This window comes from Vigna radiata, chromosome 6 (genome assembly GCF_000741045.1).
Source record: "Vigna radiata var. radiata cultivar VC1973A chromosome 6, Vradiata_ver6, whole genome shotgun sequence".
Classification (NCBI taxonomy): domain Eukaryota; kingdom Viridiplantae; phylum Streptophyta; class Magnoliopsida; order Fabales; family Fabaceae; genus Vigna; species Vigna radiata.
In genome coordinates, this window is record NC_028356.1 from 30,975,821 (window position 1) to 30,991,285 (window position 15,465).

Sequence of the window (15,465 nt, forward strand, 5' to 3'; positions counted from 1 at the left end):
GGAGGATTAGAATTAGAGAAGGAAGAGTGAATCGAAAAATGATGATCGAAGGGAAGAATTAAGCTTTGAGACAACAGAGTCAAATGAAAAAGGTAATTGAAACATGTTCACCTAATTTAAATTAAAACATCTTATAACCTTATACTACTTTAAATTACCAGTAAAAAAATTTCACTTTATTAACCCTTCTTATTTTAAAAAGCTAAACAATATACAGATAATAATATTATCTTTCAAAATTTTATAATTATTATATCAATTTTTATTAAATTATTTAGAAATTACTAATTTTTTTAAAAAAAACTATGTAAATAATCGGTTTATTAATTATTAACCTATACAAAAATGTAGTACTTAAAACCTTTTTCATAAGTTGTATTAAACTTAAAAAAACAAAACTCTAACTTAAAACTAACCCTATATTAAAATTAAGCTTCAAACTAAATAAATCTAGTAACTCTAACCCACTTGCACTCTAATTCTTAAGCAACCTTCTTTATCCAAAATTAGACCAATCAAAATGTGACAGCAAGATTCATTTGATTGTGTTTCCGACCAAAAGGGTGAGAATATCATGTTTTAGGTTCACTTACAATTTCTCAGCAACCAAACATGCCCCTCTTTCATTATTTTCAAGAGCAAAACATCTCGAATATTTGCTAGCTTTTATGTCTCCCCTCCTTTCTTTTCTTTTATTAAAGTCTAAGAAATACTCTACTTTTTATTTATTTAATGCTATTAATCTGCATGCAGCACTGAATTCTCCCCTTCAAGAATTCACCTTTTTTTATGTACAAAATCTTCTCTTCATTGACTTGTGCAAATGCAATTTGGTTTGGCGTCCATGGGGTGAGTTCTTTACTGTCTTTGTTGTTTGTCTTGGTTTGGCAGCTGAGAGAAAAAAAAAAGGTACTGAATTTTTATCTTTTAATATCACTTCTACTGCCCCACTTATTGCTTAATCTGCAAGAAAATAACTTTTTCGATGTGTTATTCATAACTGTATGCTTTTGTTTCACCAAGTGAGTTTTTGAGGTTTTGTCTAACAATGAGTGAAAATGGGTGTGAAAGATCCAAAGTCACTGGTTGCCTTGATCAAGGTGATATGGATGTTTTTTGTGTGGCTAATTTCTAGAAAATTGAAATTTTTATTGCTTTGCATCTTTTAATCTTTCTGGGTATGTTAAGGTTCTTCTCTGTAGCTTGTAATACTTTTTTAATCACGTTTTGGAATCTTTGCTTGCACTTTTGCTTAGTTTTTAAGCAAGCATAAGATATGTCAACAAGGTAGCCTGATGGGGCTTTTTGTTGTTTGTCATTCTTTCTTTGGATTCTTTGGAAGTTTGTATAAGATACATACAATTTGCTTCTATTATAGAGTTTCATCACAGAAATGTGTTCTAGGGGTTGCTTTCAAGCACCGTTGGTTAGATGCTATGTGAAGAAACCCTCATGTTCAGTGTTTTGTGGTGCTTGGTTTCGTGTTCTTGTGCTCTCTTTCATGGATAAGTTAAAGCTCAAATGCAAGGGGATTTTCTGTGTAAGAGAGACTTATTTTATGCTTATTTCTATTGTATGAATTGGGGTTTTTCATATTTGCTTCCATTGGTATCTTGTCAAACCAGTTACTACACATAGATTTGCACTTCCCTAGTGATAGCATATATCTGTAGCAGTAAGCCTTGTAGCTGTTCTAGGCACAGGTTTGTTTCAATTTTTTCTTGTTCATTTGTAAATTCAGGTATTTGAAAATTCAATTGACAGGAAAAAGGAAATATTATATATAGTATTGGTTTGAACTTCATAGCTACAATTAAGTTCTGAGAGCATTTCCCCATAATCTCTCATTTTACATATAATCATGTACTTGTGTTGTGTAAGACATTGATTGTAAACAACATAAAAGCTAGTCATATGAGGAAGTTCATATCTGTCATGTGCCTATGTTATGAGAAATTCTCTAATACAAATACCAAATGAAATAAAGATAATTAGTAAGTGAAAAAAATAAGGTTAAGAAATGAATTTTAATCCTAATTCAAATCTATAAAACCAGCTAGTAAGGTAAGATTTATACCCACTTATATAATGTAAACTAGGCTTTATCTTTAATCGATGTGGAATCTCTAATACATCTCTCTTACGCCAAATTTGGCATATACATCTCGAGTTTGGAACTAGACATTAATGAATTGTCTAATAACTGTCCGATAATGGTGGAATAATAGACCTAACAAATATTAAATTTCGCCTGAATAGACTTTAATCCATGGCTTTGATATCACGTTAAGAAGTGAACTTTTAAGTCTAATTCAACCTTACAAAACTGATTGTTAAAGTGAGGTTTGTATCTACTTATATATTATAAATTTGTCTTATCTCTTGTAGATGTAAGATCTCGGACTACAAAGAGTATAGACTATTATGTCTTTCTTGATTTGCCTTTTAATTTATTGTTCAGGTATGGTGATAAGTGCTATAAACCGAGTGGCACATTCATGCTAGGTTGTGTTGATTAACTTGTGTTATAATTGGTACCAGCAATTTTTCCTTATAATCAAACCATCTTTTAGTTAAAGCTGGTTGGTTGAATGTTACTAATAGTTGGTGTTGATCATGCTTATGGTTTAACCTGTTCTATAACAGAACATAGGTTGTTTTGGATGCTGCAAAAAAACTCCAGGGATTACCTCAATGGATGAAGCTTCTAAAGGACTACGAGCTCAAGAACAAACAGTGACTAAAATGGAAGGATCAGATGGCTTCTGGAGCAGCAGTACTTTTGAATTAGACCACAGTGAAGGTCACTCGCAGAGAAGCATCTCATCAATAGGAATATCGAATAATCCTTCTGATCCTCGAAGTAGTGGAGGCAATCAAAGTGGTCTTCCTGAATTTGTCAACCATGGCAAGTTTGCTGTTATATATGTTCATCATCTGTTGGTTCTCTGCTATGGAAACACTCTTGCTTAATCGTTAATAGAGTTAGTTACTTAGTTCTTTAATCTTGATGTATCCTTGTAGTAAATTTAGTTATGTAAGACTACTGTTTCTGGAACATAAAATTAAATCTAGTGTTCAGGATTTTGGTTTATCTGTATGCGTAATTCTTTGTTTTCATTCATCTCTGACAGAAAAGTTTGATCCATGCAGGGCTTCTTCTCTGGAACCAGATAAGGCAACAATGGATAGGAAAGAAAGGGTCTGAGAGTATCACAGAAATTCAAGAACCAAGAATAAGGTAAACAAATATATGCATTCTAGGGTGAAATCTCAAGTGCTGAGTTAAAATATGTACTCCTTTTTTGTTTCATAAATGCATGTAAATTTCTGCACTGAAGAGAGGCAATAGATAATTTTCTGAGTTACAACAGTGCTGCTGCTAATTACTTTAATGTGTAATTCTCTTAGTACTAATGATTACTGTGTAGCATTCATTTATAAGTTATTCTTTATAGCCAAAACTTACATGCAGTTTCTTAAGTGCTTTTGATACAAATTATAATTTTACTTTGATAACTTATGCTGCTCACCTTTGTCATAACTTTTAGGTTTAAATCTTTTTTTTGTCCCTAAGTTATAAGCGGGTGTTCAGTTTAGTTCTCACTTTTAAAAATGTCAACCTTTGGTCCATAAGTTATAAAAAATGTATCAAATCAGTCCCAACAGTTAGTGAAATCAATGAAATATGTATCAAATCAGTCTCGTCTGTATTCTTTCATACTTGTGGGCTCTTTGAAGGTTGCAAAATCTCCATATCTGAATGGCAACTAGGTACATATTTCATTGATTTCGTTAATAGCTGGGACGGATTTGATACATTTTTTATAACTTAGGGACCAAAGGTTGACATTTTTAAAAGCGGGGACTAAACTGAACACCAGCTTATAACTTAGGGACCAAAAAAGGATTTAAACCTAACTTTTATTATGAAAATATTTGAGTTGAACATCAATGTCTTTATGAGGTGTTTGTAAACCTTCTTATTCTGGGCTTATGTTCCACAGTTCCAATGCAACCTATGATACCTTACTTGGGAGCAACAAGCCCTTTCCCCAACGCATTCCTTTGAGAGTATGATTTTCTGAACCTTGTTCTTCATCTACTGATATTTTAGTAAAAAAAATACAACCCTTTTCTTGAACATATCACTGATTGTTTATACTATATCTTGTGATAGGAAATGGTTGACTTTCTTGTTGATATTTGGGATCAAGAGGGTTTGTATGACTGACCAAACAAAAATGTAAGTTTTTGTTTTTCCAAGCTGTGAATGGAATAACTTCAAAATCTCTTTCTGCGTTTGGCTTCTTTTCTTATTCCAAATCCATTTCATTAGTTCATTTGTGTAACTCTTCTTTATTGATTTTTTGGTGGACTGATTCATAGACAAATTATCAGCTGCAAAGGGATCATTTCAAGCTTAAGCTGTTCCAAGTTTCTCTTCTTTATTGATATTTGTTCTCACTGCCCATTATACTTTTATGGTTAAAAATCATCAAGACTTTTTCAAATTTACTGAACAATCTATTCCTTTTGCGAAGCATTCATTCTTCCTACACACCTTTAAAAAAAATATGTACAACAAAAAATTCTTATGCTATTGTGCTCATGGTCAAACTACAGGAACTAAAGCAAATTACTATGTATAATTTATCAATGTTCCAAGGTTGCTAAGAAAAAGGTTGTTGAAAATGTCAGCAAGAATTAGTAAGAATTAAAGAAAAATAGATATGTATTTTGTAGAAGCTCAGTAGTGATTTGGATTTGTTTGAATATGAGGAACAAAATTATTCCATTTTTGTAACTTGGAAAAGTAGAAAATATATACCCTAATATTGCCCTTTCATGTATCTTTAGTAAGGTTAATAAGACAACTTATGTTAAAAATAATAATGAACAAGTTACAACATAGCAATCATTTGATTAATTAGAAAAGAAATCCAAGTATATTCGGAAAGAATTTTCTTTATTTTAAGGTAGAGAAAAAATAAACGTACGTATGAATTAACTTGTAGAATTTGTTTTCTAATAACTTCTCAATAATTTGGTTTTCAATCTTTACATTGATTTAAATTTGAAAAAAAAAAACTTATATCTTCTTTTGATAATGCTTATGAATAAGCTTTTCTTTTAACGTATACATAAATTAATGCAAACTTTAATTTTTTTTTCTTTTTTTTTTTAAATATTTATGATGAATGAGTTCATGCCCTTGTTTGTATTATCCACCATTACTAGAAAATAAATATATTTTTCAATGGAGAAAATTTGTGGACAATAGTAAAAATTTGTTGATAAATAAAAATTATTATTAATGTTTAAAATTGATCAATAAAATGTTTCTCCACAAAATTTACTAATGAATAGGAAAGTTTATCATTGATAACCAAAATTTGACAGTAATTACTCTTTGATAAATATTCATTATAATTACAAACATATTTTAGTCGTTATTCTTATTTGATCTTTTTCTTTTTCTTTATGTTCTTTTTCTTTTCTTCTTAGTTTTCTTTCTCATTTTTTTGTCTTTCTATTCCTTAATTTATCATTATTACGGTGGTCTTCACAATTGTCGTTGTTGTTATCACCTTCTTTTTCTTTTTTTTTTCATCCCTTCTTTTTATTCTTATCTTCTTCCTCCTATCTCGAATTAATTTATAATATATTTTGTTGTATTTATAGAAAAATTAACACTCAATGACAAATTTATTGAAAGAATTATCAACTAATTTTAAAAGGTAAAACTGTTATAGAATTTATTCACGAATTTTAGAAAAAACGTCAAAGATTTATCAATGGTATTTACAAAATATTAATTTACCAACATATTCTATTTTTAAAAAATCACTAACAGATTTATCAACAAATTAAAAAAAATAATTGCTAACAAATTTAAAAGAATTTAAAAAGTATTCATTATTAATAATTTATCAATAGATTTTTAGAAAAATTAATAATCAATGGATTGGTTAACAAATTTTAAAACGATATGATCAAAGTTCAAAGCAAAATTTTTATTGTCTATTTTATTCTCAGAATTTATTAATGTAAATATCTATCAATAATAAAAATAAAAAATTACTGATGAATTTTACTAAAAGAATGTTTCTAATGAATCCATTACCAATAAAATATTTATTAATAATTAAAATTCTAAAATTCATTAATAAAATATATTTTATTGACATAAAGACTGTAATCCTTCTTCTTTGTCTTGAATGGAGTTTTAGGGTTTATCAGATATTGGCGTGCTTGGTGGAGAAGAAGCGAACAAAGGTACGCTCGCCAGCTAGGTCAGATCGGAGCAAGAATTTTTGATAACATATTACCCATATTCGGGGACAAGGGGCGGAACGACCTCTCGATCTGCTTACTGCAGCCCAGGAATAAAAACGTCGTCTAGGCGTTCCTTGTCTGGGCCAAGAGCCATTGTTAATTGCTGTTTCCATTTGGTTTGGTCGGTTGTTTTTTTCTTGTTGTTGATACCGGCAAGACCAAGCCGCTGTCTCTAACTTCTGCGTCCTTTTACCAGTTATTTTCTTGAAGTGCTTCTTCAGATTAGAAAATGGAGGAGGGAAGTTCCGATGGCAATTGCGACCGCGATCGAATCCGCAACATCTGCATCCTCGCCCACGTCGACCATGGCAAGACCACCCTCGCCGACCACCTAATTGCGGCGGCGGGCGGCGGCGTCGTTCACCCGAAGCTCGCCGGGCGCGTCCGCTTCATGGACTACCTCGACGAGGAGCAGCGGCGCGCCATCACCATGAAGAGCTCCTCCATCCTCCTACGCTACCACGGCCACGCGGTGAACCTCATCGACTCCCCTGGTCACATCGACTTCTGCAGCGAGGTCTCCACGGCGGCCCGCCTCAGCGACGGTGCGCTCCTCCTGGTCGACGCCGTGGAGGGCGTCCACATCCAGACACACGCCGTCCTCCGCCAGTGCTGGATCGAGCGCCTCACCCCTTGCCTCGTTCTCAACAAGCTCGATCGCTTGATCACCGAACTCAAACTCACTCCCTCCGAAGCTTACACGCGCCTATTGCGAATCGTGCACGAGGTCAACGGAATAGTCAGCGCTTACAAATCAGAAAAATACCTCTCCGACGTCGATTCTCTACTCGCCGGCACCGGAACCACCGGCAGCACTGGTGAGACTCTGGAGGATTACGACGATAACGAGGACGTTTTTCAGCCGCAGAAGGGGAATGTTATATTCGCTTGCGCCTTAGACGGTTGGGGATTTGGGATTCGTGAGTTTGCGGAGATATACGCGTCCAAGCTTGGTGCAAGTGTGAATGCGTTGTTGAGAGCATTGTGGGGACCTAGGTATTTTAACCCTAAAACGAAGATGATTGTGGGGAAGAAAGGTGCTGGTGCTAATAAAAAACCTATGTTTGTTCAGTTTGTGTTGGAACCCTTGTGGCAGGTTTATCAGGGGGCGTTGGAAGGGGACAAGGGGCTGGTGGAGAAGGTTATTAGATCGTTTAGTTTGTCGGTGCCACCGCGCGAGCTGCAGAATAAGGATGTGAAGGTCGTGCTGCAGGCTGTTATGAGCCGGTGGCTTCCGCTGTCGGACGCGGTTTTGTCGATGGTGGTTAGGTGTCTGCCGGACCCGGTTGCGGCACAGGCGTTTCGGATATCGAGGTTGATTCCGAAAAGGGAGGTCGTTGGGGATGTAGTGGAGGAGCGCGTGGTGGAGGAGGCGGAGATGATGAGGAAGGCAGTGGAAGGGTGTGACTGTGGGGATGAGGTTCCTTGTGTGGCTTTCGTGTCGAAGATGTTTGCTTTGCCGGTTAAGATGGTGCCCGGACAGAGGGGGGAGGTTGGCAATGGCTATGGTGACGAAGGGGAGGGTGATTCCGATGAGTGTTTTCTGGCTTTTGCTAGGATTTTTAGTGGGGTTTTATATGCGGGGCAGAGAGTTTTTGTGCTTTCTTCGTTGTATGATCCGTTGAAAGGAGAATCGATGCAGAAGCATATACAGGAGGCTGAGTTGAAATCGTTGTATTTGATGATGGGCCAAGGGTTGAAAGTTGTGACATCTGCCAAGGCAGGAAATATTGTTGCCATTGGAGGTCTTGGGCAGCATATATTGAAGAGTGCTACTCTTTCTTCCACTAGGAATTGTTGGCCTTTTTCGAGTATGGCATTCCAAGTTGCCCCGACTTTGAGAGTAGCGATTGAGCCGTCCGACCCTGCTGATGTGGGTGCGTTGCTCAGGGGCTTGAGGCTTCTCAATCGAGCAGATCCGTTTGTTGAGGTCACAGTGTCTTCTAGGGGAGAGCATGTTCTTGCTGCTGCTGGAGAAGTTCATCTTGAGAGGTGCGTAAAGGATTTGAAGGATAGGTTTGCCAAGGTAAGCTTGGAGGTTTCTCCGCCTCTTGTGTCCTACAAAGAAACCATCGAGGGAGAGGTATTGAACGTGATGGAAAATTTGAAAGTTCTTAGCAGGAGATCAGATTATGTTGAAAAAACAACACCCAATGGAAGATGTGTTGTTCGGGTGCAGGTGATGAAACTTCTACCTTCTCTGACAAAGGTGCTCGATGAAAGCTCAGATTTACTTGCAGATATCATTGGAGTAAACTCGGGGCATACATTAAAAAGTTTGGAAACCCAGAGACCAAGTATTCTTGAAAATGAAAACCCAGTTGAAGTGCTCAAGAAACGCATATTGGATGCAGTGGAGGGTGATATTTTGAGCAGGAATGAAGATGACAAGGACCATGCAGAGAAATGTAAATTGAAGTGGCTAAAGGTTTTGAGGAGGATATGGGCACTTGGACCAAGGCAGATTGGTCCTAACCTACTATTCACTCCTGATAGCAAAGCAGAGAGTACCAATAACTCTGTCTTAATACGTGGTTGTTCTCATGTATCAGAGAGGTTGGGTTTTGTGGCCGATTCTAGTACCAGTGACTCTGTTGCCGAGAGGCCTTCAACTGCAAACCAAGCTCTGTACATGGACGCTGAACATCTTGAGAGTAGTGTAATATCTGGGTTCCAGCTGGCCACTTCAGCCGGACCCTTGTGCGAGGAACCTATGTGGGGTTTGGCATTTGTTGTTGAGGCTCGCATATCTCCATTTTCAGGGCATGGTGATGAATCTGAAACGCCCCAGCAATCTGAGCAGTATGGCATCTTTGCAGGGCAGGTAATAGCAACTGTCAAAGATGCATGTAGAGCAGCTGTGCTTCAGAATAAGCCACGACTTGTAGAAGCAATGTACTTCTGTGAATTGAATACACCTACTGAATATTTGGGTCCTATGTATGCTGTACTTTCCCGGAGAAGGGCCCGAATTTTGAAGGAAGAGATGCAAGAAGGTTCCCCTTTCTTCACTGTCCATGCATATGTTCCTGTTTCTGAGAGCTTTGGTTTTGCGGATGAGCTTAGAAGGTGGACTTCTGGTGCTGCAAGTGCACTTCTTGTCCTTAGCCACTGGGAAGCACTTTCTGAGGATCCTTTCTTTGTACCTAAAACAGAAGAGGAAATTGAAGAGTTTGGAGATGGTTCTAGTGTTCTTCCAAACACCGCAAGAAAGTTAATTGATGCCGTCAGACGTCGCAAGGGCCTTCCTGTGGAGGAAAAGGTTGTGCAGCATGGAACCAAGCAGAGGACACTGGCTCGTAAAGTCTGAGGCATCTCATCACAGTTGTCTCCTTAGCTGTTACGAGAACATATAGTTGTGGAATATGTGTAACTCATACTTCATGTACTGTACCGATAGGAACAAATTTTCATTGTGAGTTTATTTATTTGTAGCTTCACCAAAGTTTTGTTACATAGAATACAATCAAATTCATGATGATTTTATATTTTGAGTAAAATATAATCTTCCATTTCAATGTATGTATGATTTGGCTTTTCTTATGTTCTGGAAAATGGAATTTGACTTCAGATCGGTAGCGATATACTGGCTGTGGTGTTATATTCATTTACCATGCAGCTATTTCACTCATCTGACAATCAATTCCTAAGCCTTTGAAGGCACAAATTGACCACTTTCATTCTTTTCATCTCCACCTTTTCGTCATGAAGAGAAGCTGCTATCAGAGGTTTGTTACTAGATAGTTTTTATTCTAGAATTGTTGTATCTTCTAGCTAATGCTATTATACCATTGATTTTTCCATTGAAAATGCCTGGACTTCCCTGTCTAAAGGATCATCTAATTACCAACGTAGCATTTATGGATTTGATTTTTATGCTATGTGAATCTTTAAGGCATTGTAATTTACATTCTTCAATATTTTCATAGTTCACTCGTTCTTTTGTGTGATATTTTGGTAAGTTGGTATGTTTTGTAGCCTAGTCCATTATGAAATCATATTCTGCTGCCCACTCTTCAATTTGATCCAAAGTAATTACACTTTCAAGAAAGGGGGCATTGCTTATGCCTATTACTCCTGTAGATGGACTGTAAGTGACTTTCAGTTGTATGTATTTCAAAAATTCAATGACCTTCATTCAGTTCATCAAATAATGAAGAGAAGGAAAACATGCGTGGTGCAATTGATATGCAATTGATATTTCCAATATGAAGTGAGTCAGGCTATTCTACAAGTAGCTGTAAATTTCAACTCTCAAGTGGGGTTTTTTAAGGTGGAGTCAGAAGTATTTTCTATGAAAGACAGTAATTCTGATTGGAAATAAGCTCGAGAATATTGTGATTTGTATGCAAAGAAAATGAAAATAAGTCTAGACTTTAGATTTTGATGCTTCTCCAAAACCCACTCTCCTATCTTCTCCTCTCACAGTTAATCCATCCCCAACAAACTGATTGTCGCCACTAATCCCCAACAAATTGATTCTCCCCACTGATACCCCGACTTTCTTTCCCGCCGAAAACCCCTCCGTTACTTGGTCCTGATTTCTCCTTTTATATGTTCATTTTATCTGGGGCCAAACAACACCTTGCATACAGAGAAATGATAGTTTCTGGGTTTCTTAACGCATCGGATAGCAATGGGTTTTCTATTACTTATTCTCTAGTTTGGAGTGTTGTTTTGTTCCTCATTTACTGCAATTGTTCATGTCAATTTTTGAATCTATAGGTGCAACCTTATTCAAAGCCTGCAGCAACTGCTCTTTGCATCTTCAACTACAGCACAACCAACACTACCCCTCGGGTATGACTTCCAGATCTATACTATGGCTTGGTTTTAATTTCTAAGACATAATTGTAGCAGTGTTTTTTGTATTTTTTTATTAACAATATATTGACTATACTTTTCATGTGCATTAATTACAACCAAAGCTTTTTCCTAAAAGGTAGAGTATTTGTCATGTCCTCTGTAAAGAATAAAATCAAAACTGGTTTTCCATTGTCAGGGTTTTAAGGGAATGGATTAGTTTCTGATGGTGTAGTTGTGAAAAAAAATTAACTACATTTTGATTACATGTCTGAATCTAAGTTTTATCGAAATGGGCATTTCAGTTTTTTACTTTTTTGTTTATATTTTGTTTTGACATTTTGCCTTGTTCCATCCAATATTATTTAGCCATTAATGAAAGAGCTTGATGAAATGGAAAAGATTAACGTAAAGCTGTCTGCTGCAGTTGAAGAGGTGACACACGAGCATGTCAAGAAGAATGAGGTACATGGATCTGAACCTTTTATCATGTCATCTGGTTAGTAATTCCCCCATGTCATTGATTTCTTTGAAGAAACCCTGTCATTGGGCATCTTCTAATTGGTTGGTTGGAATCTGGGGAATAGTTTGTTGAATTTTATCTAGGCCAACTATATTGCATTAAAGTAAATTCAATTGTTAAGAGTTTCAATATGCATGTTTATGCTAATTTTTTTCATATTAACATGATCCAATTAACTAGATTGTTTTTTCTCCCTATTATTAAGTCTACTGCTATTTGATTACTTAAGTCGTTCCATTCCCTGCTTGTCGTTGAGGAGAGTTAATGTTTTCTGAAGTATTTACTCAGTGCAGTGAAACACAAACGACAGCATAAGCATGATAAAAATGCTGGAATTCTTTAACTTCAACCAGCTTCTACCCTCAAGAAAAAGACCTAATAATCGTTTTGATACTCTTGACCAGAGTTTTCTACTCTTCTTACCTAACACGCTTCTCTTAGTATTTCCTTCACTAATAACTTTCATGAAAATACTTCTTTGGTATAGTTTTTTTCATACTATTGAATCTGAAAACTTAAAATGTGAGGACAATAGTTCATTAATCCTGAAAATTGAGCCTTGGCCTTGGCCTTGGCCTTGGCCTTACTGAATGTTGAATATAATAAAAATTATGTATGAGATTAATTTTTATTTGTGTTAAATATATACATAAGATACTATATTTATAATAGAAGAAATATAAACTAAGTTCAAAATACAAATAAGAAATAATAATAAATTTACTAAAGATAAAAGATAAAAATAAGATAAAAATAATATATCTAATACTAAAATAGTTTTTATGTTCAAATGGATGTAGTCACTCTTGACATATACTGATGTTTTTTCTTGATAACTTTCACTCTTTCATTTCCTCGTCACCATCATATTGAACCACACCTCTAAGTCAAGTTTTATATGAATGTGTATATATTCCACATGCATTTCAAAGATTCTGAAATTATTGTGATGACTGAAACTTTGTACTGGCATCCAGATTGTAAAACATCATTCACAAGAAATTGGACTTCAAAGACGAGTCTTTGTTGATTTCTTCTGCAATCCTGAGCGATTAAGAAGCCAAGTCAGGGAACTGACTGCTCGGATCAGAGCCTTGTAAATTTCATAGCAATCCAAGTACTATCCTCTGTTTCACTCTCTACTTGTTTTTTTATTTATTTATTTATTATTATTATTATTATTATTATTATTTTCTATATGCTTTCTTATCCAAACGAGCAATGTGCTATCTTTTGTTTATACAAGTGTTTTTCTTGTCCAGATTGATTTAACTTCCTATACCTGCGAACCTGTGGTCGAATCCTAGTAAGGTGCGTTGGCTCAAGCAATATTCTTTCCTTTCTTTTCTTACTTGATTTGAAAAGGATGGAATCAAATACTTCTTTTATTCTGGTAGTGTAGATATTTATTAGTGTATGCTGTATCATCTCTCCCTATGAAATTGGAATTGTTGTGCTTTACATGTGCAAATTAGCAAGTACATTACATATACATGTAGATAAAAAAACTCTGATTAAAGAATCGGCATGCTCCGCTTGCCTGAGTAATTGATGAATTACTTCTCAACCTAAATTTGTTGATCATTTGTTATGCACCTAATTATTGAAAAATTTGTCTACTGTAGTTACCATAGCATTTCAGAGAATCCTTGTTCCCCATTAGAGCTCAGTTTAAAGGGAAAATTCGGAGTGTTCTCAGAATTATTCATACATTATTCATTTTTGTTTTCTTGTATCCTTCACCAGATATTGTTCTTCCTTTGTTAAGCATGACTAGAATCTGGCCATGTTAGGTTATTTCCGAGTTTCTCTTAACCCAAGTGGCAATATGGTGTGCATAACTTGGTCATCCCTATAAATTGGGATGCGACCAATGCCATAAGTTGCAAATAAGAAAGGCAACACTTTCCAGAGGGAGATTGGGATCATGAGCTTTCCCGATCCCCGCCGCTTCATCAAATTTGTTGAATATTCTACAACTGAGTAAAAAAGCTTAGTGTATGGATGTTAAAAATTTGTAGAATAAAGGGATTATTTATCTCTAATATACAGGGAGTCTCTTCAATTACGAGTCCTATAACGAGATATAAAGGAAAAAAAAAATGATTCTACTTTATTGGTGTCAAAATGAGTGGATTTACTTGAATCGTGAGTAAAGATACACGATCAAGATTCCATCGAAAATTTCTTTTAAGTTGAAATTGCGAACTACAAATAAAGAACGTAGAGAAAAGAACTATACAATTTTTTCTTAGACATTATCTATGTGATATATGCAAGGAAACAAATTACTGGAAGAAAGACAATTAGAATTGTGAAAAACTATTATGTTAAAAATTAGAAGAAATTTGGTCATGTGAAAAGAAAATTGTTCCAACAAAAATTAACACCAAGAAAATGTAATGATAATTACATTACTAAAGATGAAAGAACATTTAAGGATGTGATGGCTCCATAAAAATGAAAATTACAATGGAAATAAGACTCAATGGATATTCATAAAATGTGAAATTACAAGTTAGGTTTTACATGTGCAAATCAACCAGTACATTACATGAATGCATATGAAAGCTTTGCCATAATGCACACAAGAGTAATTGAAAAATTGGTACTGAAGCTAAATTTCTTAACATTCTCTCCTGCATGAAAGTCTTGAGAATTTTATCAGCTTCTAGTTACTTCAATGGCCAACTGCTTTACTTGTAATTCAGATAATCCTTGTTCCCCTTTAAGCCTTAGCTTAGAGGCTACATTTGGATTCTTCATCTTCTTGACTATCCTTCATGGCATTTTGTTCTTCCTCTTTACTTTTACCCCAAAGTAAAATATAAGTGCCAGAAATAACCAACACTGATCCTGCAACATTGCTCTTTGTATGCTGTTGCTGTGCCTTTGTCTGCAATGTGCTCTTGTTCTTGCTTGATTAAGGGCATTCCTTTGTAAATGACATCAAAGCTCCACCCCAAAACCTTAGCCTTAGCACTCACTTTTCTCATGTTTACCTTCTCTATCCTTACAATTTCAAGTTTCAAGATAAAAGGATCACAATCACTGTAGCATCCACTGATCTATAATCTCACAAAATTTGCTCCATAAGGAAAATGATATTTTAACACAATTTTTTGATACCATATTGATACTGCACACGTGTCAAAATGTGATTGGACGATTTTAAATTAAAAAAGTTGAAGCAGGAGTATATTTGAAAGAGAAAAACCAAAGTTTGTTTTTTTAATTTGAAATCGTCCAATCACGTTTTGACACGTGTGCAGTGTCAAAATGGTGTCAAAAAATGGTGTTAAAATATCATTTTCCTTCTTTTTTTAGTTTGGTTCAACTTCTGATGATACACTATTTTGTTTTGCCACACTCTCGCAAATTTTAATTAAACATTTAATATACTAATTTATTTATAATATTTCAATGAAAGAACTTCTGTAAATTTCATGTTTTGTGTCTATTATTTTAATTTTAGAGATGATAAAAACATAATAACATGATATGTATCAAGCATACAAATAAGATTTAAAGAATATTCAAATGAAAAATATTAGGATTCAAATTCATTTTGAACTGAGATTCACATAATCGATTAAAATAAATTTAGGATGCATATTATATTTTTCCTTTTAAGAATACATACATAGTTCAGAAATGTCTTTAAATGTATTTATTTTCTAAGAAACAGTACGTTAAAATAAATTATCGGCAGTTTCTTCTTCTACTTCCATATGTGTTAAACAAATATTCATTATGTGCATGATTCACTGAAGATAAGAGAAAAAGTTAAAAATAAAAAC

General features: G+C 34.9%; 2 protein-coding genes across 11 annotated transcripts; both read left to right on the forward strand.

Moving 5' to 3' along the window:
- Window positions 1–600: 600 nt before the first annotated feature.
- LOC106764670 lies at window positions 601–4,514 on the forward strand. Of its 7 annotated transcripts, XM_022782448.1 has the most exons (7): window positions 601–909; window positions 1,379–1,540; window positions 2,647–2,908; window positions 3,154–3,241; window positions 4,008–4,074; window positions 4,181–4,246; window positions 4,390–4,514. In XM_022782448.1, exons 1-6 carry the CDS (start codon window positions 790–792, stop codon window positions 4,232–4,234), a joined length of 753 nt encoding a protein of 250 aa, XP_022638169.1. In that variant the 5' UTR covers window positions 601–789; the 3' UTR covers window positions 4,235–4,246; window positions 4,390–4,514. The 7 variants fall into 7 exon arrangements, with proteins under 7 accessions (XP_022638169.1, XP_022638168.1, XP_022638170.1 ...); XM_022782447.1 differs by having other exon boundaries at window positions 4,181–4,427; XM_022782449.1 differs by having other exon boundaries at window positions 602–849; window positions 4,181–4,427.
- A 1,688-nt stretch (window positions 4,515–6,202) lies between these two features.
- LOC106764671 (elongation factor-like GTPase 1) lies at window positions 6,203–13,750 on the forward strand. Of its 4 annotated transcripts, none has more exons than XM_022782445.1 (7): window positions 6,203–6,460; window positions 6,536–9,754; window positions 9,911–10,067; window positions 11,065–11,139; window positions 11,512–11,607; window positions 12,643–12,782; window positions 12,928–13,749. In XM_022782445.1, the coding sequence occupies exon 2, from the start codon at window positions 6,569–6,571 to the stop codon at window positions 9,647–9,649; it is 3,081 nt and encodes a 1,026-aa protein (XP_022638166.1). In that variant the 5' UTR covers window positions 6,203–6,460; window positions 6,536–6,568; the 3' UTR covers window positions 9,650–9,754; window positions 9,911–10,067; window positions 11,065–11,139; window positions 11,512–11,607; window positions 12,643–12,782; window positions 12,928–13,749. The 4 variants fall into 4 exon arrangements, with proteins under 4 accessions (XP_022638166.1, XP_022638165.1, XP_022638164.1 ...); XM_022782444.1 differs by having other exon boundaries at window positions 6,203–9,754; window positions 12,928–12,976; window positions 13,291–13,737; XM_022782446.1 differs by having other exon boundaries at window positions 6,214–6,279; window positions 12,928–13,750.
- Window positions 13,751–15,465: the final 1,715 nt, after the last annotated feature.